Below are 24,121 nucleotides of genomic sequence, written 5' to 3'. Positions count from 1 at the left end.
TCCTTGTTTGACACAAGAAACATATGGAGGACCGGATGGGCAACGGCATCGTGACGGAGTGGATTGGTCGATATGATATCCAGAATATCAATGATCAATGGATATCGGCAGAATTGGAGGAATTCCAGAAGAAAACCAGATTTCCTGGATGGGAGAGCACGCTAGTCCTGGTTGGGTTAGTGCCGATCCTGATAGTGCCGGCCACAAGAAGAAGGCGGTGTGGCATAATCAGGTGATCTGCAGCTGACATAACCCACTTATGTCAGCAAGCACTGTAAGTTGCCCTGGCGACACCCGCCAACGACCAACAATCAACTGTCAACAGGCTGAAGCAAAGCAACAACTGGTTTGGGGTACCACCATGACCTTGCTAAATACGATTGCTAGTATTGATTAACTGACAAGCCCACTTCCCATCCCGATCTCTTGTTAAGATCCGATATTGTTCTTGTTTCCCCTCTTCTCTTCTCTCCTCCCCTCCACCCTCTATCATCCCCTCTATCATCCCCTCTATCATCCCTTCGTTCATCCCTTCTTTTCCTTTCTTCCCTTATTCTTTCTTTCTCCTCCAACTTCTGGTGGCCCTTGTTTGCTGGTTGCTTGTTGGTAGACCGCAGCACATTCCTCTAACGATCGACACGACTTATTACTTTCTTGTACCAGGCCTCGCTGTTTTTCCACGCGACTCCTGGTATCCTGTCGCAAAAGGTATGTTGGCCGGTTCTTCTCTCGCGCGCGCGCAACTCAGCATCCACCGCTCTTGTGATCCACTGTCGAGGTCTATCAGAACTAGACTTGGACTTGGAGGAATGACCTGTGGCTGATATATCTCCCAGACTTTGGATCTTTCTGCTCTTCATTGTTGATCATACCACCCAAACCATCCCCGCGACAACCACTTCGTCACCCAGGATGAGTGGCGGATTGGGCCAACGGCCACTCTCAGAAGTGAGTCCCATGGCGCAACGGCGCAACTCGCCCATTTGGAACCAATCCGGCAAGGTAAATGCGCCTTCAAGCCAGCCGCAGGGGCATGCAACAGCAAGCTGATAATATTGGATAGATCACGACCGGCGACTCGACATATGATGCCTCACCTCTCAACAACAATGCTTCCCCGCGTCTCTTCTGGAAAGGTCGCGAATCCCCTTCTCCAACCAAGGGTGTCGAGAACCATGCCCCGTACGATCCCGAGAGCTGCCTCCTCCCGGCCCGGCGAGCATCCCTCGAGAACCTGAAGCGCGCATCTCGCGTCAAGAACCACGCCATGTTGCGCGACGGCCAGGAATATGACCCTGCTCACGTATCAGTCCCTCACCGACCCCTTGCCGCCGACCGGTCGCCAAACCGAGAGAGCCAAATGAACCTCGCCAAATCCCAGTTTCTGGATGATGACCTTGGTGATCTCGGCGACCAAGTACCCAGACCTCACTCCCCAGCAAAGAACAACCATCACCTGGAAAGTCGTCTCTTTCCAAGGGCAGCCGCTATGGCAAAGGCTTTGACCCCCAACACGACATTTGGTCGGAATATGATAGCGCTGGTCACCGACATGCTAAGAGCGTAACATTTGACGTTGCGCCGCCCCAAGTTAACGAATACGAAATGCGCACTCCCGACCCATCCTCGGTTGCGTCTGAATCGCGTGAACCCAGCTACGACTCCGAGGAGGAGGATGATGTGAGCAGCTTTGAGCACGACTCCTTCATGGACCGTGACGACAGCTTCGATGCATCCCTGGAAGATATTGAGAAGACTCCTGTTGTCTTGCCAGAGGATTGGCGTTTTATGAGCCCCGACAGCAATAACGGAGAGGAAGAGTCGTTCGTCGAGCACACGGAAGACCAGAACGACAGTCGACCTACCTCCCGGGACGAGGTGGGCAGCCAACACTCACGCGTCGAGTCACTCGACTCGAATGGCGAACGCCGGCCCTTGCCACCACTGCCATCCGTGAATCGGTTGTCTGGCTCTCGACCTTCGTCGCCTGAAAAACTTGCGGCCGCCTTCGAATTGGGTAGCGGTGGCCAGCGGGTATTGCCTTCAGCGCCGGCGGCAGCTTCGTATACTAAATCTGATATCAACGGCGGCATGTCTTTGGAGGAGCGACTGCGTCTCATGATGTTGAATGATAAAAAGAAGAATGAGGACGTGAACGGCGACCAGGAGGATGTGGACTCATCGTCCAAGCCCGTGCAGAATAATGAATCTTTGGACAAGCCCACTAGCGAGCCATCCAAAGACGATGTTTTCTCTCCTCCACGCATCTCGCGCGACTCTATTCTGCGGGATATCCGCAAGGGTGACAGCTTTGAAGACGATGCCTATGAGGACGAGGACTCTCAAATTTCTGAAGATGCTCATCATTTCGACAAATATGACCCCGACGTCCCTATTCCCTCTCTCGAAACTGAATATGACGACGATGACTCTTCCAGTGTAATCATCAAGGAAGAAGCCAACGATGATGATCTATACGCCATTCCCGACTACTATCAAAACTCTTCTGACCACAGCTTATCATCGCGCGACCAGCGAGCTACCTATGATCAAGATAGCAACTACTCCCTCCGCTCTGCCGCCGAAGTTGCTCAGGCTGCTTCGTTTGACGATGGAGATCGAGCCTCAGGACAAACAACTCCGACAGGAGGAGAAGATGTCCAGGCTCCAGCTCACCCCCTCTCGAAGGAAATGGATGATTCTCCTGCTCCTAGAGAGTCGCAGGCCTTGGACATGGCCTCCATCCGTCAATCGTTGAATCGGCCCGTCACTCCTGAGATCAAGGAGGAAGAGCTCTCCGAACCCTCTACACCCGACTCTGTCATCCGTCATCCCATTCAGGACGAGGATGATGAGGATGCGGAATTTTCACAGGATGACGAAGAAGAACATCAAGCATTCAGTTCGTCTGATGAATCGGTCCCAGAGCCTATTGCCACGATCAAGGCTCCCGGCCAAGGACTCAAAACTCGCCCGTCGCTCACCCCCGCCGATGTCGATGCCATGGCCGCAACACGTCGCAAAATAAGTGGTCAACACGCTCCTCCCGTTCCAGACCTGCCAAAGCAGGACCCCCCAGGAATCTGAGACGTCTGACACAGAAGATTTGGACAAAGCAACCGCTCTCCCTCCTCAGCTCACCCTCCCCACTTTGAATCAACGTCAGTCTAGCTTGATGCAACTGGACATCCCCTTCAGCATTCAGGAGGAGAGTCTCGGCTCTGGTCTGAACAAGGAATTTGACCGTGTCATCGAGTCCCAAAAGGTTGCGTTTGCCCTCGCCATTTCCCAGCTTGAATCCAACCCAACGCCAGCCCCCAAGGAAGAACCCTCACTGGCTCCCCTATCCCCAGGACTTTCAAGTTTCTTCAAGTTTACAGCGCATGCTAACACATCCCGTCCACAGAGAGGCTACCTCATGCGACAAAACACCAAGGTTGTCATTGCTAACAATCGCAACGATGACGAGCCCTCGACTCCTGTCGATCGGACTAGCAATGACCCCCGAGGCACCCGTTCTGCCGGATCTTCCCCTCGCAAGGCTAGCCAACAGACCTGGACCACAGTCCCTTGGAATGGCTCCACACGCCGTCCAAGTATAAAGATGGCTGGCGCGATCCCTAAGAAGAAGCCCGTTCCAGGTGTAGGAGCTGTACCTCCCCTTCCTGGTCAATCAAGTAACGTGCAGCAACCTCCTGCGACCATCGAGGAAAACGAACCGGTCTTGAATGAGGCCTTTGAGGATGGCGAGGAGCGTGGCCGTTTGTTTGTCAAGGTCGTTGGTCTTAAGTATTTGGATCTACCTATGCCTCGTGGTAAGACAACATTTCCAGTCCCAACCCCCTTCAACTCAATAATCACACTAACATTTCCTAGGCGAACGATCATACTTTGCCCTGACTCTAGACAACGGTCTCCACTGTGTGACCACATCATGGCTTGAGCTTGGAAAGACTGCCCCAATTGGCCAGGAGTTTGAGTTGATTGTGCAGAACGATCTTGAGTTCCAGCTCACTCTCCAGATGAAGGTCGACGAAGCCAAACTCTACCCTCAGGAGTCTGCCAGTTCCCCCAATCGTCAGAAGGCTTCGGCTCTCAGCCGGGTCTTCGCCTCTCCTCGCCGTCGCAAGGAGCTTGACCTGAAGCAGCAAATGCAGTCTCAGCAACAAAAAGCTAACGATGTCAACGCTCCGGTCTATGACCGCCTGCGCAATCTCGTCGCCCGCGATGGAAGCTTCGGCCGCGCTTACGTGGCTTTGAGTGACCATGAGAAGATGGCTTTCGGTCGCCCTTATACAGTTGACATTGCCTGCTTCAATGAATGGGCTGTTGACGAGCACCCGAGCAGCGTGAAGAGCAAGAAGAGTGCAACCAGTATGACTGCCCAACGTCGACCACCTTATAAGATTGGCAAACTGGAGCTTCAGCTACTCTTCGTCCCAAAGCCTAAGGGCGGCAAGGATGATGACATGCCCAAGAGTATGAACGCCTGCATTCGGGAAATGCGGGATGCTGAGAGTGTTACTGCACGAAGCTTTGAGGGATTTCTCTCTCAGCAGGGTGGTGATTGTCCTGTAAGTGCTTCCAAAAGCTTCCAATTGATGAACCATTTTCTAACTATTTCCTAGTTCTGGCGCCGTCGTTTCTTCAAACTCCAAGGCTCGAAGCTGACAGCCTACCACGAAACCACTCGCCAACCTCGCGCGACAATCAATCTCGCAAAGGCAGCCAAGTTGATCGATGACCGATCTTCTTTGGTTCAGAAAGAAACTAGCACAAGGGAGGCGGCCGTCGCAAGTCTGCATTTGCAGAGGAAGAAGATGGATATATGTTCGTGGAAGAAGGCTTCCGAATTCGCTTTGGAAACGGCGAAGTTATCGACTTCTACGCGGACAGCGCGGCTGATAAGGACGGCTGGCTCCGAGTCATGTCAGAAGCTGTAGGCAAGGGAGCCACTTCCGGCAACGGCGCTATCAAGCCATGGGCCGATCTTGTGCTCCGACGCGAGCGCAGCATGAAGTCCCGACGCCTGACCACCGATCGTCTCCCCCCCACCCAGCAGTATCCCGGTTGCACCATCATCTCCTGTTGGCAAGCGACAAAGTGTTGCGATGGGACCGCCATCTTCAGCAGGAACCGGGGCGCAGGCGCCCCAATCTCCGCGCCCCAACCATCGGGACACAAGCACACTTTCTCTCAACCTGATATTGGTACTGACGCCCGTCGCCAGAAGACACGATCCCTCATGTTTTGAGTATTTTCATGACACGACCGCACTGAACAAAAGCTCTAACTTCTTCCTTCGATTCTTCTGTCTATGATGCCAAGTTGTCACAATAGCTTCTTTTCTCTAACTTTATCCTCTTGTGGATTGTCGCTCGATACACCCGTCTCTCTTGGAGACCAAATATTTTTCCTACTATGTTTTTTCTTTATCTTTCTCTTTGCCTTCGCTTTGTTTTACTGGAGTCGGTGTAAGATTTGAAATCTCTTTCCTTTGTCATTCTTGCGATTTGCTCTTTTTTTTCTCGGGCGTGCAATGCAAAGCGGGCAATATGACAATGCTATGACCCTTGACGGCAGGACACCTCCAGATGATTTCCTTTGAGATCCTGTTGTACGTTAATGAGACATACACCCCTTGGTTTTTCTCTTCATGAGTTGATAGTTTACAATTCGATTTTTTTTTCACTGCCTGGGGGCTATCTACTAGAGCTTGAACCAGTTCTGCTTTGCCTTGATTTAACAATCAGGCTCTATTTTTATCAATGAAATACCTTCGTCCGTCTCCTTCGTCCGGCTTCACGTACTTCTGCTCCGGCTCAAGCCCCATAACACGTTCCCGGATGGTATCATCGTCTAACCCCGGCAATCGAATTTCTGTTCAAACATTTAATAATTATTAATCTATCCGGTCCTCCTCTCAGACGTCACATGCTGCACTCGTCATCTGGCATTCTTTCAACGACAAGTGGTGCATTTATCAGCATTTCTCCATGTGAGACGAGGATTGCGTGCTGCTCTGACAAATGAAAGTATCCCACCCCGCAAAAGAACACAAGTATAAAGAATCATATCATTCCCGTCTTCATTCTCCATCAGATTCGTTCTCACAGTTAATACATTAAGAAATCAATAACTAGTTACTCAACCGCATTATCAGCATGGCCTCGGCAGCAGTCCAAGTTTCATCAGGCCATGGCCCAGGTCTGGCAGAGAAGCCAGCAGTTCCGGTCTCAGAAAAGCCACACCATGTCCAGACGACTTTGAACTTCTTCAAGGCAAACGAAGACGGATCTCCTCCAGCCCCAGCCTACGTGGGTAAGCCCGAGACATATGATAGGCCGTCTGAGCCACTCGCGGCTACTATCCATGATATTAGTGGTCACGAGCTGGACTATACTCTAGATGGCCAGGGATTCCAGCTCTACTATCATGAGAGTAAGGAGAAGGAGTTCCTTGATGATGAGAAGATCAAGCGAGAATATTACCCTGAGACAGAGCAGTTGCTGAAGGATGCGTATGTGTTTCCATTTTCTTCCCCTCCATGCATGGATATGTCCATTCTCAAGGTTCCCGTTTATATGATCCCGACGCATCCCAAAAAAAAGAAACATCATTCTAATCTTCAATTCACTCTCACAGAACCGGCGGCTCCCGAGTCTTCATATTCGACCACACAATCCGCCGCGCAGGCGGAAACCAACTCCGCGGCCCAGTCCAACGCGTCCACATCGACCAATCCTACTCCGCCTCAAAAGGCCGCGTCTCGCACCATCTCCCCGAAGAAGCAGAAGAGCTCCTAAAAGGACGGTATCAAATTATAAACGTCTGGCGACCGATTAAAACGATTCTGAAGGATCCACTCGCCGTTGCGGACGCGCATACCGTTCCTGATGATGACCTGGTACCTATTGGATTGATCTACCCGGATCGTCGGGGCGAGACGTATTCCGTTAAACCGGATCCTAATATCAAGTGGTATTATCGGTATGGACAGACGCCGGATTTGGTTACGCTGATTAAGTGCTTTGATTCGAAGGTTGATGGGCGGGCGAGACGGGTTCCTCATACTGCTTTTGTTAATCCTGAGACGGAGAATGAGGTTGGGAGGGAAAGTATTGAGGTTCGGGCTTTGGTTTTTCATCCTGAGGATCGGGAGTAGGACTTAGGACTCGGATATTAAAGAACTACTAGTAGTTTAGTTTACTGGTAGTTCAGTTCCACTGGAGGCTACGAGTGACGACGATTTTACTGGATATTTAATGACTTCGAATTGAGAAATTGATATAACAAATGAGATATCTAACTTTTTCTCATGACAGCATCTATTTTCCAGACGCAACTTCCTTGATCTCCTTAAGAATATTCTCGGGGGACAGACCCTGGTAATTGATCTGCTCGAACAATCCACCACAGCCATCCTTCACCGCACCGATCGCCCTGAACTTGGGTTTGTAGCCATGTTGCAAGAGAGTCGTTCCAAGACGAGATCCAAGACCAGTCTTCTGAGAAATGGACTCGACAACAACGACAAAAGGAGACTCGCCATATCTCTTCAGTGTCTCCTTATCCACAACGTTGAGTGTAGGCTTGTTGATCAAACCGACATTCAGACCCTCCTTGCGAAGGGTCTCGACAGCGTCGAGCGATCGGTACAACATGTCACCATAAGAGACGACATAACCAGCCGTACCGGTACGGATAACTTCTTCCTTTCCGGGAACAAACTCATAGCCACCTCCATACAGCTTCTCATCGACACCGTCCTTCAGAATGTAAGGAACCTTAGAGCGGGTGGAGAAGATGAATCGCATGCCTCTGTCCCAGAAGACCTTGTTCACGACAGCCTTCATCTGCTCGCCATCTGCAGGGAAGTACAGCGAGCAAGCATCGGACTCGATCAGGCCATTATCAGCGAAGAAGTGGTTGAGACCGAAGTGGCAGGTGTTATCGGCCATCTCGTCGACACCACTGTGTGAGAAATGCGACAGCACAGTACAGTGGTTGAGACGTGCCATGGTGATTTCGGAAATACACATTTCCAAGAAAGCCGAGAATGTAGAGAAGACACCCTGGCGCTCACCATTGCTGCCAAAGCCGAATCCAGCGGCGGCGGAGAAGTTTCCTCGCTCCATCACACCCGATGCAACGAAGGACTCGGGGTGCTTGGAGCCAATGGCCTTCAGTCCAGTAGAGCCGGCTAAATCGGAGTCGATGACCATCACGCGACGGGCAGCTTCCTCCTTGCTCAGACCATCGAGGATGCCGTTGACAGCATCACCGAAGATGTTCCGGTTGGAACCCTTGTCCTTGCTGGAACCGATATAAGTGTGCGGGTTTGATCGGCCCTTAATCTCATCATAGAAGGCGAGTTGTTCCTTGCTGTATCCGCGCTTGGTAAGATACTTGCGGGCGATATCGACAGTGATGACATCGTGTGCGTGAGTCTCGCCTTCAATTCCCTCGATGCCAGCGGCCATGGTTCTATCCACGACAACAGCGGCGGGGCCGTTGTAATTGATCACTTCGCACATTGCCTTGTATAGGGAATCCACGTCTTCTCCCCTGGCACGCACGACGTGAAGACCGTGGCCTTTCAGGGTATTCGCGATATCATAGCCCTTCAGGTATTGGGAAGGGTGGCCGGCGATAGTAACATCGTTGTTGTCAACGAAGACCTTGACCTTCAGGTTTCGAGCAACTGCAATTCGCGCAGCTTCGGCGTCATTACCTTCCTGCTGGGACCCATCAGAGCCGAGCAGGATGACGTTCTTATCTTGGTTGGCCATTGCCACACCGTTCACCATTCCCCACATGTGTCCTAGTCGGCCGGAGCTGAACTTGACTCCGGGCGTGAGACCGAGTTCAGGGTGGCCGGGAAGTTTTGAATTGGCATCGCGGTAGTTGAGGAGGTGTTCGGGCTTCAGGTGGCCTTCGAGTGTTGCGAGGAGGTACTGAGTTGCGACTCGATGACCGGCTTCGTCGAAGAATGTATCCAGGAAGCTGTTTTTGTTATTTTGGATCAGAGCGAGTAGGATACAGACTTCCGGTGCTGTGTCGAAGGGGCCTCCGGTGTGGCCTGATACACCTCGAGCGGCACCAGTCGCAGTGAAAGCGATGATTGCATCTCTGAAAATGTTGATGTTGTTTAGAAGGTCTTGCTTCTGTTCGGCGGTGAGGGTCGCTTTGCTGGGATCCAGCGCGAAATTCTTTTTGAATTGACTGAGATCAACGGGGAACTTGAAGCCGCTCATCTTGGATAATGTAATTCGGATTTTGGGGAATGATTGGAGCGGTAGTCTTTCAGAGCAAGTCTTCTTTTTTAAATAAGTCACCCCATGCACGGATTCAACAACAGAAAAAGTAAAACCGGATCGAATAATGCAAACGGAGGGGTATTGACGTCATGTTCAGTCAGTGGGGTTGACCGGTCTTCTCAATGGAAAAAGTTCCAAAATTATAAGATGACATAATGAAAAGGATTTAATGATTTAATCTAGGTACTACCTGTTTCCCAATCGTAGTTTAAGCCTAGAAGGGCTATGGGTTATCTCCGAGTCTGTATATCCGGCTCTACTAGAATTTGAGCAAACTGTCAGTGGGGCATTGAGGCTATTAAGTGGGACGCGATCGTCTGCAATATCAGTGTCTACGCCTCGTTCGGCCCTCTTTGGACAACAGCTTCTTTTTCCAGCCATCGAGGCAATTATGTTTGCCATTGCACCTGTTGTTGAAGCTATCGCGATTTCACAATGATAGGAGCTTCTAACTTCGGTACGTCAAGTACTCCGTATTACAAGACCAAGCCGACCCCATCCGGGGCACTGGTGGCTTTTTTCCCGTCCTGGGCCTGAGTGAGACCCCTGTACAAACACTTAAGGAATTTTCGGGTTCTTGCTTTGCTTTGTATGTCCAGGTGTCTAATTCTATCATGCCATTCTCACTGCCGAATTGAGCATGTATCATATGTACTAGTAAGATTGCCAAAGAAGGTCCACTTCACAGAATGATGAGAATTCTTAGAGACTAAATTTATATACATTTGAATGCACGCGCAATCCAACATAGAACCCCCATAAGGGAAGTGAGTCCTGTACATACAATGATCAGTCCAAATCCGCTACCATATGCTCCCCGCGCATGTCCTTTCCAGTTATCTACATTGAGTAGCATTTCGCTGAATGGACCACTGACAACATTCCCAATTCCCCGACCGAATGCGATAGCCGAGAATATAATAGTCGCGTCAGCAGATTTGTCCACTTTTTGAACCTCGCGAATAATTGCCGACCATATCGCCGAGAAACTACCCGCGAAAATCCCGTACGCGACACAAAATACTAGTAGAAGCGGAATCTGGGAAGAAAATCCCCAAAGTAGAAAAACAGAAAGCACAGTCCCAATAGTGGATATTGAAACACAGGTCAGCGCGGTGCAGCGATCGGACAAAAATCCCATCGAGATGCTGCCAAATATCGATGCCAAATTCAAAGTCGTGACTGTGAGCGAGGAGAGGAAGTCCGAAAATCCGATATATCGTGCGAATGATGGAAGATAGATACCAGGCAGGAAAAATCCGAGCGCCTCGAAGATGTTGACCACCTGGTAAATGACAAACACCCGGTTGGACAAAAATCGTGTAGTCAGCCGACGATGGGCTACTCCTTTTTGAATTGGAAGCCGGGGCTTGTGAAAGTATAGAAACGGAAGTGGGAGGACGAAGAGCACTCCTGATAAAATTCTCAACGTTGTGCGAAATCCGAATTGTCCCAAAAGACGTTCTAGAACAATTGGAAATAGTATTCCGGACAGCCCCGATCCAGCCCATACAATTCCGAAAGCGAGTCCTCGCTTCTTGTCGAACCATTCGGGCATAAACAAAATCGATGGGCTATAAGCGATACAGCCACCGACGCCGAATCCAATACCCTGGGAAAGAACGAGATGCGTAACATTCGACGAAAAAGATCCCATGGCCAATGAGAAACACATTATCACCAGTCCTATTGTCGAGAACCATCGAGCCAGGCGAGGAAGAAGTATCATACAAACAATTGCACACGGGCAACATAGATAGGCTGCTCCCTTTTAGAGTGTCAGTATTAGGTCATGCCAAATCATAACTTTCAAGGCCTTACAGTTGCACACGTGCCGATGGCGGCCACCATGGCCGAGTCTTCAAATAGTTCATTATCACGATAATAGCTTTGAAATACCCCAAAAGCAAATGCGAATCCTGCTTTTATTAGCATATACATTTCATTCCAGTTGTGAGAACCATGGACGAACCCCATGTCAGAGCTTCTATCATCGTTGAAGCCGCTAAAAACATCCATGCATGAAATCCGCCATCCATCGGGGGCAGCCCATTCTCTTCCCCGAGTTCTTTTATTTCACTTTCGTGGCATAGCGCAATTTCCTGGTCCTCGTGCGTATCGGAGCTCGCAGATAAAGATTTTGAGTGGTCCATTAGGTCGAGAGTGTCGTAGGCTTTCAGTATATTCCAAAAGCCTGAGCCCACCGGAAAAAGCTTCAGCTTTCTTTATGAACTAAAAGGCCTTCAGTACATTGCTTAGGTCACATTGTGTAATGCCCCGGGGTATTTCTGTTGTAGGAAGGGATGAAAAGCCTAAGTATCTATCAAGTGACGGAAGGAATTTAAGAAGTGATGCGGGAAGCCAATTGGTTCTTTTGTATTTCGGAAGATACGAACCGATGGCCAAGGATCCGGGGTTTGCATTAAGATCTGCTTAATAGGGGTATGTGCGTATCATGCAATTGGACCAGGAATTTGATCATCATGATACAATGTATAGTGGATGGGAGTGCTACGTGAGGTTCGCACAAAGTGGGTATCCAGACGGTAGTTAATCGGTTTTCTAGCAAGGAGAATTATTTCAACACTAGATTTGACGTGCTAATCGTGGGGCATAGGATCATCGAAAGGGGTGATCGTCGAACCAGCGCGTAAGGTCGGTTAGCGACGGGGATTGCAAGGGTTGGAATGTAGGGCGTAGTCATGGCCAACCTCCCGTATTGAGCTTCGGGACTTTCATCGTTCATAGGAATACATTGTGACATCATATACCAGCTCCTTCTAATATAAACAAGGAACGCGTCCAACATCCTTGTTTAAAACTTTATCTAAATCACAGGGCTGACCATGTGAAGCCACGAGATCCAGCACTCTCTGGAGAAGGTCAGATTGGCCCAGTTATTTCTTCATGTGATGTACTAATTTTGTTTCCACATATTTGGTAACTTTCAAGAACATGTAAAGGGCTTTCCAACGGAGCCAGACTGGAACTTGGTGGTCTAAATGACGATTTAGCCACAAACACGCGTTGTATGGGAAATTTGAACTTACAAGTTCAGCGATGCTGGCATACGTGCCACACCCAAAAATAATCATCCCCACAATAAAGACAACAGCATTGAATATCGCAGGCTTCAGATTCTTCTTTTCGTACCAGGAGCCTTCTCTCAAAAGCAAGTACCACATGACTGGCGGAAGGTAGAAAGATAATCCCGAGACAAAAAGTGCCGATATAATGGAAAGAAGCTCCGAGAAGATTGGAATTGCTTCGGCAACGACCCAGGCTAGAAGAGTGACGATAAACACTAGACCCAGCCATGATGCCCAGCCTTTCTTGGAGTTGATATACCGAATCATCGAGTCCCTGTAGAATTTTCCATGGATGTACCGGCAGACCACTGTGGTGTTAATAGACCCTGAAATGAAAATGACGGGTAATGCAATTCCAAAGACCACTCTTGACATAAGTGGTCCCGCCGATAGCAGAGCCGGTGATTGTACTCCCTGGCCCACAAACGCGTATATGATGGATCCAGTGAGACTATACAACGATCTGAATGCCTCCCATCCACCACAGAGTCTTTATATAGTCTTCTGGTGTGTGCATTTCATCCATAAACGAGGGTAGACAACCAGCGAAGGAATACGCAAACACAATATTGTTTGTCGCAACGATGGCGCCTGAGAACGTGAGGCCGGCTTTAGGCCACGCTGACCACGGAATAATGTCTGGGTCAGGAATAGTCGAGCCACCTGAGTATCGAATCCCAGTCGCTATCATGGTAGCCCCGATGGCTATAATGATCGAGGCAAAATCGATATATCCCAGTATTGCAATCTCGGCGAAGAAGGGAGGAACCGCAAGAAACAGCAAAATAGCTGCAGATGAGATACTGAATACTAAGGCGCAGACATTGCTCTCAGTGATAGTTTGAAATGCAATAGCACCGGTTAAACAGTGAGACCCAATGACGAAGACGAGTAATGTTACGAAGCATCCAATGAAGATTTTAGATCCCCATTTGCCAAACAATAACTGGCCGACGTCGGCATAGTGACCAATTTGTGGATATTTCAACTTAGTCTGGCCAATGTTGTATCCTGCATAAATTGCGACGAAACCAAGCGCCACAGTCAAGATTAATCCTGCGACCATCCCAAGGGATGCAAAGGCAGAAGGGAGACCTAAGCTTCCAAGAGCTATAGCCTCTACGATAGAAAGCACCGTAAGGCGTTTCCATCCGAGTCGGTTGAATCGAGCATCTCCTTCTAATATCCGCTGTCTTTCTGGGTCGATGAATTCTTGGTCCTTGAGGACGGTGTCGGTCGCCATAGTGCGAAATAGGAAGGGTCTCGTCAACGATTGAATTGGTGACTTAATTGTTCTTGTGGCGGCCTTGTGAACGGGGGATTCGATGGATTACGGACGACGGCAATGTGCGAACCAGTATTTCTTCAACATAAAATAGATAATTCAGGATCCAAACTTTTGAAAAGATCAGATATGATTGATAAAAGGGACCGGAAAGCGAAAGTCGGAAGTAACCGCAGAGTGGGGTTTCGCTGACCCCAAAAGTGGAAATGAGGTCCGGGGTACTTTCGGAGGTTACTTGGTCAATGTGTTACATTCACTTATCTGTAAGCGATACAAGCGGGGCTATCATATTTCGCTCCATAGCTTAGGGTGGTCTGGTCTCTGGGCTTGTCAAAATTTCTAGGGTCTTGAGTTTGGCTTCCTTCAACTCATTTTGTTCAATAACAGGGTTCAAATATCACTTTTTCATAGACATGGCTACACTTGAGGCATGTGCTATTCAAGCGATGAAAAAATAACAATGAGATAACCTGTTGCTCATCCCTCAGGCGCACCGAAGTAAGAGCTAGTTTAAGCCCCGCCCGCATGGCACCTCGTTGTACATAGGGCTACCGGAAAGCCAATGGCGAAAGCCAACGCTCCACAATGGAAAATCTTCAGGTGAGTTCATTTGGCTGGATCCAATAAGCCTCGGTTGCCAAGCACTTGGCACTCATCTCCGAGACAAACACGAGTCCATTTTCCGTAAAATTAACGAGAAGAGGAGGTCTCGGCGGCGGAGGGAACATAGGGAGTTGTGAGTGGCCTGACCTTGCTGTTATTATATTCTGATTTTGCGTGCAGAATCTCATCTTTAAATTTAGCTAATACGTATGACTTATCTTGCGTTAACATGAAAATATGCTCGTCTCGGTCCCCGCAGAAGATGCGCTGGAAGGGACAAAACTTTAGTCTCTGGCCAAATTTCTACCAAATCTCGCTTCTCTGCTGAGCATGCAATAATGCCATCTAAGCTTTGAAATATCACTCTCAAGTCGACTGTCTCCGACTACATACTAATTACGCACTGGAAAGTCCGAGTCTCGCCTAATCTGCTCATATAGCGATCAACGAGCCAAGAGCCCCGATTGTTCCCTACCAGGCTGCTTATTTTTACAGTCCGCGAAAAAGGCAGTGGTATTTCAAGAGGAAATATATTTTTCCATGGCGATTTCAAGTTGTTCTCATTGAAAATTATGTATGAGTATGCCCAGGTGCTGGGGCTCCCAGAGCTAATCTGGCACTGGCAGGCGATCGACTGTCTCAGTTCCTGATTCCATAGTTCCGCCCTTGCCGCGCCCACGCCACGGAGAAGGCTAAATAATCGCGGCTTTTCGGTGGCAAATTCTCCCCGTCATAGAGGACGACACTTATACACATAATAATGCATTTACTGGCTGTTGCAAACCTCGGCAACGCATTTTCTTCGAGAGCTCGAGCCCTTGGTCAGAGCAGGAACGTCTGGTGGTGTCAATGGTTGTACTTGGCGTCAACTAAAAGCTCACTTGCAACTTTACAAGTGTTAATTGAATTAGTGCGAGCTAATAAACATTAAGCAATTCTAAATGTAATCCATCACACGTGGGATATCTTTGAGGGTAACTTGAGAGTCGCTAGGAGGACGATATTGATTTTGATAGGTGATTTAAATAGGTGAAAAGCGATAGCGTCATGCAATTATCGCTATTAATTTCCCTAGAGGCACATGGAAAGTTTCAGAGCCATGAGAAATAAACTGCGCCCTCTCTGAATCAAACTTCGCCTTGACTTTCAGGACATTTCCAATGATTTCCGGGTTTTTATCAGCTATATCTTAGAGCATTCTCCAACAGCTGGTACCTAATAAAAGAATGCATGGCCGTATGAAAGTCAAGCTTCATTTATATAGCTCCATGTAGTAACCTTGGAAGCTGGCATGGAATATGATAGCGGAGTGCAAGACTAGCATGAAAGTTCGTACCAAATATCACCTAGCCATCGATGGTACTAGGTATTATTTAGATCGGGTACACCCTTGAGAAGGTCTGCGTGGCTCTTTTGCCAGGGATAAGTCTGCTCCAGAGATTTGACTTGCTCACGATGCTTTTCACTGCGCGGCTTAATGGCAACATCGTACGGAGCAGGATGGCTCAGTACACCCGGCATAAAATCTGGTGAAATGTCTTGCTCTTTGCCATCTACCATGGGTTTCGAAATATTGAAAACGGATAGAACTTGTGCGATGATTAGGAAAACATTCGCGTCAGCAATGTTGCGACCGGGGCAAACTCGGCGACCAAACCCAAACACAATGAAGCGAGGATCTCGCTCAGGAACATGGGAATCGGTTTCCAGGAAGCGCTCAGGCTTGAGATTCATAGGATCGGGGTATACTTCTTCGTCGTGTGCGAATGCCCTTGATGTTCAAGTAAGTGACAGGCTCCCTCCAGACCACCTGTGAGAATCAATAGAAGTTGTCTTACCAAATATTTGTGAGAATCGATGATCCTTTGGGGATGAAATAACCCTCACATATGTCATCCTCTGTCGAGACGTGTGGCACCCCCATGGGAGCCACCGGGTGCCATCGAAATACTTCTTTCACCAGCGCGTTGACGTAAGGAAGATTATCCCGGTCTTCGCATTGCGGTAGTCGATCGCCGCCAAGAACTGCATCCAACTCCTGTTGTGCCTTGCGCTGTACATCTGGAAATAGAGCCATTGCCAGAAAAAAGGTCGATATCGTGCCAACTGTCTAATGAATGGTAAATAAATTTTCCCGGTATGAAGCCATGTTTGCCTACTGTATCGGCTCCTCCGGCATACACAGATGCAGCCGACCATTTTATTATGGTTTCATCCATAGATCCGGGGGTGGGGGGTTCTTTCTTGAGGAGATTTGCCAAAAACGATGGGGCAGAACCGTCCTTCTTCATCTGTTCTTTGACAAATTCATATGGGACATCGCTGAGCGCAGTTGACTTAGCTTTATATTCTTTGGCTTTTTTCTTGAAGCCGGCTCCAGGAAACCAGGAAGGCAAATGCCTTACTGCTCACATGTTAGAAGGGACATGTAGGATCAGCTTCCTCGATGTGTCTGAATGACTTACAAATGGGGACGAAATCCACCAGCCATGTTAGCGGAAGCATTGCAACACTAAAGTCTTCCATTGCTTTATCAACTAGATCAACAAGTGGATCACGATCATGGGGTTCAATGGTGTACCCATAGCTGAGCTTGAGCACGACTGCACCTGTTTCCCTATCATGGTTTGTTAGAGGTACATGATCTGTCCACTCTACAGATCCAACTCACTTCCGGATGTGTTGCTGGAGATCTTCGGGCTTATTCAAAAGCCTGAGTAGCAAATGTGCGACTTCAGATACCTGAACATCGTTAAAAGTGGCGACAGAGTTATTCGATCCGATCTCTTGGTAGAGATGTTTTCGAGTTCTGCGAACGTGTTCTGGATTGGCCATGGCACCGAGAATATACGCCCACCCCGACCTATGATTGGTCAATATTTATTCTGGAGGATAGAATGGTAGCCTGGGGACTCACATGTCAGCAAAAGTTGGCTTCGTCCGTGAAGAATGAATGATAGATCGTTTTTCAAGTAATTCCACAGCTAGTCGAACATCATGGAGAAAAAACGATATTTTCACCCAACAAATTGATTGAACTAATAGGTCCTTATTGTGTATCAATGTCATTAAAATGAAATTATGATTTTCAGATATTCTTCTTACCATATTTTTCCTTGTGCTGAAGCCAATGTATCCAAGAATGCTGGTCGATAGCGGGTAAGTCTTTCAAGTTGCCAATAATCGGAGTTCGTGGAGGACCTGGCGGGAGAGGGGGGGCGATTTCTCCGGTTACGCAGGACTCTTGTCACTTGAATTGCCACGGCGGAAACAAACAAGCCAATCCAAAACATAAGGAGCATCTTGATTGAAATGCTTTTGAAGGAGAATAAAATGACCACGGGAAACAGAACCGATAAGTAAATTTTAAGTAAATTTGTAACTGCCCCTCTTTGTTCGAGGGAATGGAAATTTCCCGTTCATGCATATTCTCATTACTATTGATTGGTTAATTGTAGTTTACTGACCCTGCAGGAATGCATCATACTAGGTAGCCCCGATTTCGCAATAGGCCGAGGGGCAGAGATAGGTCCCCACTGTACAAAGCCATTGTGCACGCCCCCTGTCTCACCCCACACTCTGTTTAATCAAGGACCTACGAGTGGCCAATTATTTCCAGCTCCAACTTCTAGAGGAACTTAGCTGATCGCTTCCTTCGTGGCGTATGCCTATTTGGCATCCCCAGCCTTACTAGCTGTAGTGTTATCCACTGCCACAGCCGTCCATCCTTTTAGGATTTGGCGGATTGTCGTGGCTTATACTCCTCGTATGTCATCGCCCCAGTCGGTTCCGAACCGTTGGGTATCTATGTAGGCATTTGAGTCGATCATGCCAAATACTTCCCAGGATCTGAACTTAAAAACTTAGCGACACGCCTGCCAAGTCTCGAGTTACCGCCTCTTGTTTCAGGCGACGTGGCCATCTACTAGTAAAACGTAGTAACAATAACTACTGGTTAACTAACCCGACACCTAGCCGGTTATCGCAAACTCCTCTTAGTAGTATCCAAACTTGGAATCGTAAGGTTCTATAATAGCTCTCGCTCCTCGCCATTGGCCTGAGAATCCTAGGATGATACCCACGGGCTCGTTATCCCTACTCTGAACATGTTCACAAATTTTGAATTCCTTCAATTAATATCCGACTTTTGTGACTATTAAATTTCTAACATTTTTATACTTTAGCTCACATCCCGCCTCTCAGTTTCCGCCAGCAGCCTTGGGCAAGTGGGGAGCCAAAAAGTTCATAAGATAATCCCTCTTTCCAATGGGGACACCCTCCTTCCGCAGAATCGCATAGGCGGTTGTCAAGTGGAAGTACAGATTCGGGAGAGTGAAAGCAGTCGCGTACGCAGTGTTCGAGAGATCAATGTTCATTGGCCCAAGGGGTGGCCTGGACATGGTCGGCACGCTGGTTGACAGTTTCCTTATCGGCAGCTTCGAGGATCTTCTGGACAATTTCAATTCGCTCGTACATCTCGGCGAACGAGGACAAATTGTCTTCAAAGGTGGTAGGTTCACGGCCGGTAAACCGTGCGACCATCTTTTCGGTCAATTGTGCGGCGATGTGGACCTGGTAGGTCAAGGGGTTCATGTCTTCGGCCAGACGAGCTGCAGGGAATGATGCAGCGTTGGCGTGCTTCTCGCCTTCGCGGAGAATGTTGGTCATGGATTTGAAGGCATTCTGGGCCGTGGGGATGGTTGCGTCGTAGAGAGAAAAGGAAGACATGTTGATGGTTGGTTTGATGTTGGGTGCGAGCAAGATTGACGAGTTGAGCTTATAAGTGATAATAATTCCGATGATGGGGTTTGTATTTATTTATACCACCTCGTGGTGGGCATGCTCTTTATATATTACACGTGGTCGCAGTGGACGTCTTCATCTTTGGTTGATCCGAGCCCCGACGGTGAAAGAGTGGGCCAAGTCAAAGCTGGAATCTCTGACAAACAGACCCACAATTGCATTCCAATCCTTGACTTTGCTGGGAATACCCCGCCAAAGGAACCACTTCGAAACGGAAGGATCTTTCTTCGTTTATTAATCCAAATTGATATGTCAGGTGGTCCAACCCCCTGAGATGAAGAGTTGGCTCGGGCTTTGATAGATGAATTGACCCGAAGCCCGATAACCCCTCAGATTTTTGCGTCGTTTGCTCGTATTCTGGGGATCATGCGGTGCGACCGAGACAAAGTCGGTGAACTGCTTGCTTACCAATTCAAATAGCATATCAGGGTTGTTTGGCTGCACTGCCCATATTTAGATAGAGTTTGAGGGGATAATAAATCAACAAAAGCGAAGATCATTATTAAGGTCCTCAAGAGTTGCATGCGGCTCCTGGCAGCCCGTTTTGTTACCCATGGAATACTTTGGGGTTCAATTTGATGGGGAAGAGGTGATTCAGGGGCTCAATATCGAACCGTCAATTCAAGCGATACGTTGAATCTACGTAAAGCAGCGCTCGAAACCACATTTCACCCATGTCAAATGTTTATTTTCATTTTCAGTTTCTTGAGAGCCTCATCTCTAGGCGCCTTTTAACACGCTAGCCGCATCCATGTACCCTGCAGATTGCCCCGCAGCCCTACCCAGAAATACCATGACCTTCTGGCTTTCCGATCTGATTTCGCAGTTCGTTCTTGGGAAGATATTGATAATTGAGGATAGAAATTTCTATTTAAATCAAAAAGAATGTAACTGATAAAGGTCGGTCTAGGAAGAAGATAATGCATGGAGGCCAGCGAAATCTTGAGAGGCAATTGACCTGTTTTCCCGATTCTGAAGCATGATGGCTATCTATAGCCCTGGAGATCAACAGGAGCTTTTCGCGGACCACCTCTCCATATTTATATAAGGCAATGGGTACCAGGATAACGATCACACACAAAAGCCTCAACATGGTGTTCCCCGAGCCGAGACCAAGTGGCGCATGCATCGCGGGCCTTACGAGCGGAAGAATGGGCCCAGAAGTGACCGGGAAAACAGCCAAGGCTTGTGATCGTAAGGGCAGCATACTGTATGTAGCTGTCGATAGGACTTACCACATAGCCAAACATGTATTTTTAGACAGTAAAGTACAGTAAAAGCTTCTCAGAGATATGAAATTCGTTGGCCATACTCCACAACGTACGGGAAAACATACTAGGGGCCAGAGACGACACAAAAGTGATACTGCTGACGAAATGAACCAATGTTGGCTTTTGCCTCACCGTGAAGTTTGTTGGATTCTCAGAGTCATTTTGTTCGTGCCACTCTACCATGCCCGCATCCCGATCGATTACTGGAATCCTAATTAGTGAACCCTTGCCTTCTCATCGCGAGACGATTTGGTCTCTCAGGTAAAGTGAGACCATCTTCGTTTATAATCTTCGAGTGCTCGCCATTGCTGAAGGAAATAAGATCGAAGAAATTTAAACCTATAAGAGCTATGTCAAAAGGGGCCAAGAGAGCCTGATAAGACCTTGAAGTACTAGGAAATGAAGAAAAAGGACAGCCATATAGATAGTTAATTCATAGTTAGCCCATCACTGAATCATCTCTTTTCCTTTTTGTTGAGAATAAAGTTCAACACTGAATCAGTAATTTGAATTTATGCATCATTACTAGTTTTTCATTCCTTCTTTCCTGCATTGTGCAAATTTTTTCTCAGTAATTATCACCCTGGTTAGTAGAATCATAGCTGAATCAAGGTTTACTGTTTGGGAAGAGAAATTCTAGTTTGATGTGAGGCCCAGAGTCAGTGATTCAAAAATTCACTGTCCTAGCCTTGTCGGCATGGGCTAGTTAGTTATTGGTGTTGAGGCCAAGGTGCCTCAGGCATCTAGGTCGTCCTTCCATCCTATTCTAGATAGCTTCGCTTTCTTCTTCCCAGGGTCATCACATCACTTTCACCACTTCCCTTTCCCTATGCATCACTCCTTGGCGTTATATTAACTTTAACATACATGCTCTCAGATCTTCAACATCTATTACACATGCATATGTAGATGCACATTTGCAGTGTACCCCATGTCTGTTTGGAGTCGAATCATTCGGTAGTGTGCCGTAGGGCCACCCTGTACGACAGTGAGAAACTTTCTCACTCCTCAAATCTGCAATCCATTGACGATCATTGGCCATGTGACAAGCCCACAGGTCGATGCGAGCCGAGCAGGATCGTGAAGATGCATCCACAAGTGGAGGGGCTGAATGTCCTAGCGTCAAGGCATCCACATTACACACCGCTGGTTGGTTGGACGCATCAGGCTAGCTTTCTCTAAGCTCCACAAGTTCGTGATGAAGACGTGCCAAGTGGAGAGTTTGCGGCGATAGTTGCTCAGGTGGCTCCTGTATACGTTACCAACACGGCCCCCCCCCCTGCCGAGAAGTGGTGCTCCTTCAGCTGGGAAAAGCTGCAGCCCTGGAAAATGGTGTATTTTCAGGGCTCCCCTCCCCTCGATCAAGGAATCTTCGCTTCATATTCTTCATCCTCGTCCACTGCGCTTGCTGTTTCCAGCACCATCAAGCCTCTTAATATACTATACTTATTTTCCTCATGACACCTACAGACACTGAGATCATCCCAGGCGAGGACTGCGTCCTTCGTCACAGAAAGGATGCGCAACGCGCCCCCACTCGCAAGCGCATTATTATTTGCTGCGACGGCACCTGGCAATCTGCTGTGTCTGGCAAGAAGAACGTCCCGTCGAATGTTACCCGTCTGTGTCGGTCGCTAAACCACACTGGCACAGATGAGCATGGCAATCAGTGGCAGCAGGTTGTCTGGTATGACTCTGGAGTCGGAACTAGCCCTGGTTTGGTGGAAGATGTTGTTGAGGGTGCATTTGGTGAAGGTGTTGAGCAAAACGTCATTGAGGCATACAACTTCTGTGTTTTAAACTATCATCCCGGCGACGAGATTATGTGCTTTGGTTTCTCGCGCGGCGCGTATACGGCTCGCACCATCGCAGGATTGATCTCAGATGTTGGTATCTGTCATAAATCTGAGCTGAATAGCTTTCCAGATCTATGGCGCCAATACAAAAAGGTTAAGAAGGGGAAGCGCTTCGATCGAAGTGATCTATGGTTCGATTGGATGTTCGGAAAAGCCGATGAAAATCAAGGTGCTGGCACTGAGGGCAACCGAGAGTTTCGCTATGAACATGCCCCGCAGGGTGACTGGGCACAGGAAGGATCGAGGGAGGTAAAAGTTGTGGGAGTATTTGACACAGTGGGCTCCATCGGCATGCCGCAGGTACTTGGGTTTAAGCTACCATCTACGGGTAAGGATGGCTGGCATAATGTTGGATTGTCACCAAGTAAGTACATTCCATTGGTGTATTGCTTCTTTTTATCACACCGAAGCCCTCTGTCTTGCAATACCCGCGAAATTGAAACAGAAAACTAACAGCTTTCAAGATATTAGACACGCCTTCCAAGCCTTGGCCTTAGACGAACACCGCCAATCATTTACTCCTTCGGTCTGGTACCTACCGAACAAAGCCTGTACGCGAGAGGATGTGGAGGCCAGGAAAAAGGAAGAAGCAGAAGCCGAAAAACGATACTCGGAGGTCCTACAAGAGGCAATCAATCTCAAGAAAGGTGGCCAGGCAACCGACGCTCAAGTGAACGCTGCCGCAAAAACTGTCAACCAAGTCGCCAGAGCGTGGAACAAAGTAACTCGACGACGAATGAAATCTGAGGAAAGATTCAAAACTCAGTCCGAGCTGAAACAAGTGTGGTTCCCTGGTTACCACGTTAACATTGGCGGAGGAGACATGGGTACCTTGGATAATGTCGGTGACATGGAGGAGATGTCTAATATTACCTACTCATGGATGTTGGATCAGATCAAGAATCACCTCTCCGTTGATGAGCGCTTCGTTATTCAGGCTATGAAAGCACGCGAAGAATACCTTCAAACGCTGAACAAGAAATACGAGCACTGGGAAGCCTCTGTCAACACCTTGAAGAGGGATTCATTCAGGCAATGGGTGTCCAACGCTATTGAAACCATCATGCACCCCACAAAAATGCTGGATCCTCCAGAGTACAAGGGTATCCGACGCTATGGCTGGGGAGAAGGCATTCTGATCAACAGCTATAGTCTTTTCTATCATCTGAATGGGAAAAAATGGCGTACCCGGGACAGTACGGCACAAGGAATGACAATGGTAAATACGCTGGTGAAACCTTCGAGCATATCCATCCTGTCGTGAACTACAGGGTGGAGCGAATGAAGACACTCCACAAACAGGACAGCAAACAGCACTCCTTGTACAAGCCTCTTGCTCCTAATTCGGAATACAAACGCTGGAAGGAGCTAGATGATCAAGGAAACGTCATTCATAAGTACAAATTTGGGAACTCGTCCAAGGCTGTACCGGAGTGGAAGCTCGGTGTACAGGACTCTTATGAGCGACTTGCAATTGCAGGATTACCTGCTTACGACTATGTGGATGCTTTGGACGACGAGCTGAACAGTGGATTCCGAACTGAGCGTTTTGACTTCGATTCTTACTGCAAAACGGAATATGGCCTAAAGCCTTCCATTATCAAGAAGCTTCGTGACTCGGATACTCAGGCCTCACACGATGAAAATGAGGGCTGGGGTGCGCAATCCCAATCGACAGTCTTTGACCCTATTGTTCAACCTGAGGATTCAAAGGCAGCCGATTCGTCAAAGCAGCCCCTTGCAGACAAAAGCGCTCCCTTGGAAGGTCTGAAGCAAAATGACCCACAGCGATTGTGCTTGAGCACCGTACATTGATGTTGTGAATAGCCCTTTTCAATTTCGGTAAATAAACTATCTTAGTGAGCTTATCGCTACAATCATACTCCGAAGGCCT

The 24,121-nt window shown here is 48.3% G+C and overlaps 9 protein-coding genes across 9 annotated transcripts; 3 read left to right on the top strand and 6 right to left on the bottom strand.

Moving 5' to 3' along the window:
• Nucleotides 1–23: 23 nt before the first annotated feature.
• bud4 (uncharacterized protein) lies at nucleotides 24–5,254 on the top strand (the record flags this gene model as incomplete). Its single annotated transcript, XM_056634266.1, has 8 exons — nucleotides 24–175; nucleotides 837–1,002; nucleotides 1,064–1,417; nucleotides 1,465–3,016; nucleotides 3,102–3,815; nucleotides 3,877–4,574; nucleotides 4,629–4,830; nucleotides 4,875–5,254. The coding sequence occupies 8 exons, from the start codon at nucleotides 24–26 to the stop codon at nucleotides 5,252–5,254; spliced, it is 4,218 nt and encodes a 1,405-aa protein (XP_056484886.1).
• A 910-nt stretch (nucleotides 5,255–6,164) lies between these two features.
• Nucleotides 6,165–7,165, top strand: N7509_009628 (uncharacterized protein; the record flags this gene model as incomplete). Its single annotated transcript, XM_056634265.1, has 2 exons — nucleotides 6,165–6,520; nucleotides 6,646–7,165. 2 exons carry the CDS (start codon nucleotides 6,165–6,167, stop codon nucleotides 7,163–7,165), a joined length of 876 nt encoding a protein of 291 aa, XP_056484885.1.
• A 163-nt stretch (nucleotides 7,166–7,328) lies between these two features.
• N7509_009627 (uncharacterized protein) lies at nucleotides 7,329–9,257 on the bottom strand (the record flags this gene model as incomplete). The annotated part of the gene is made up of 1 exon (XM_056634264.1): nucleotides 7,329–9,257. One exon carries the CDS (start codon nucleotides 9,255–9,257, stop codon nucleotides 7,329–7,331), a length of 1,929 nt encoding a protein of 642 aa, XP_056484884.1.
• A 778-nt stretch (nucleotides 9,258–10,035) lies between these two features.
• On the bottom strand, nucleotides 10,036–11,473 carry N7509_009626 (Major facilitator superfamily domain general substrate transporter; the record flags this gene model as incomplete). Its single annotated transcript, XM_056634263.1, has 3 exons — nucleotides 10,036–11,088; nucleotides 11,142–11,239; nucleotides 11,293–11,473. The coding sequence occupies 3 exons, from the start codon at nucleotides 11,471–11,473 to the stop codon at nucleotides 10,036–10,038; spliced, it is 1,332 nt and encodes a 443-aa protein (XP_056484883.1).
• Nucleotides 11,474–12,267: 794 nt separating this feature from the next.
• N7509_009625 (uncharacterized protein) lies at nucleotides 12,268–12,784 on the bottom strand (the record flags this gene model as incomplete). The annotated part of the gene is made up of 2 exons (XM_056634262.1): nucleotides 12,268–12,318; nucleotides 12,371–12,784. The coding sequence occupies 2 exons, from the start codon at nucleotides 12,782–12,784 to the stop codon at nucleotides 12,268–12,270; spliced, it is 465 nt and encodes a 154-aa protein (XP_056484882.1).
• A 76-nt stretch (nucleotides 12,785–12,860) lies between these two features.
• N7509_009624 (uncharacterized protein) lies at nucleotides 12,861–13,652 on the bottom strand (the record flags this gene model as incomplete). The annotated part of the gene is made up of 1 exon (XM_056634261.1): nucleotides 12,861–13,652. One exon carries the CDS (start codon nucleotides 13,650–13,652, stop codon nucleotides 12,861–12,863), a length of 792 nt encoding a protein of 263 aa, XP_056484881.1.
• Nucleotides 13,653–15,659: 2,007 nt separating this feature from the next.
• On the bottom strand, nucleotides 15,660–17,366 carry N7509_009623 (cytochrome P450; the record flags this gene model as incomplete). Its single annotated transcript, XM_056634260.1, has 6 exons — nucleotides 15,660–16,068; nucleotides 16,136–16,407; nucleotides 16,457–16,701; nucleotides 16,763–16,914; nucleotides 16,969–17,160; nucleotides 17,215–17,366. 6 exons carry the CDS (start codon nucleotides 17,364–17,366, stop codon nucleotides 15,660–15,662), a joined length of 1,422 nt encoding a protein of 473 aa, XP_056484880.1.
• A 1,296-nt stretch (nucleotides 17,367–18,662) lies between these two features.
• N7509_009622 (uncharacterized protein) lies at nucleotides 18,663–19,025 on the bottom strand (the record flags this gene model as incomplete). Its single annotated transcript, XM_056634259.1, has 1 exon — nucleotides 18,663–19,025. The coding sequence occupies one exon, from the start codon at nucleotides 19,023–19,025 to the stop codon at nucleotides 18,663–18,665; it is 363 nt and encodes a 120-aa protein (XP_056484879.1).
• A 2,803-nt stretch (nucleotides 19,026–21,828) lies between these two features.
• On the top strand, nucleotides 21,829–24,042 carry N7509_009621 (T6SS phospholipase effector Tle1-like catalytic domain-containing protein; the record flags this gene model as incomplete). Its single annotated transcript, XM_056634258.1, has 3 exons — nucleotides 21,829–22,591; nucleotides 22,692–23,446; nucleotides 23,473–24,042. The coding sequence occupies 3 exons, from the start codon at nucleotides 21,829–21,831 to the stop codon at nucleotides 24,040–24,042; spliced, it is 2,088 nt and encodes a 695-aa protein (XP_056484878.1).
• Nucleotides 24,043–24,121: the final 79 nt, after the last annotated feature.

The sequence above is a fragment of the Penicillium cosmopolitanum genome (genome assembly GCF_028827165.1).
Source record: "Penicillium cosmopolitanum strain IBT 29677 chromosome Unknown utg000009l:1.0-9042332.0:1.0-9050551.0, whole genome shotgun sequence".
NCBI lineage: Eukaryota > Fungi > Ascomycota > Eurotiomycetes > Eurotiales > Aspergillaceae > Penicillium > Penicillium cosmopolitanum.
This window is presented reverse-complemented; position numbering and strand designations above follow the sequence as displayed.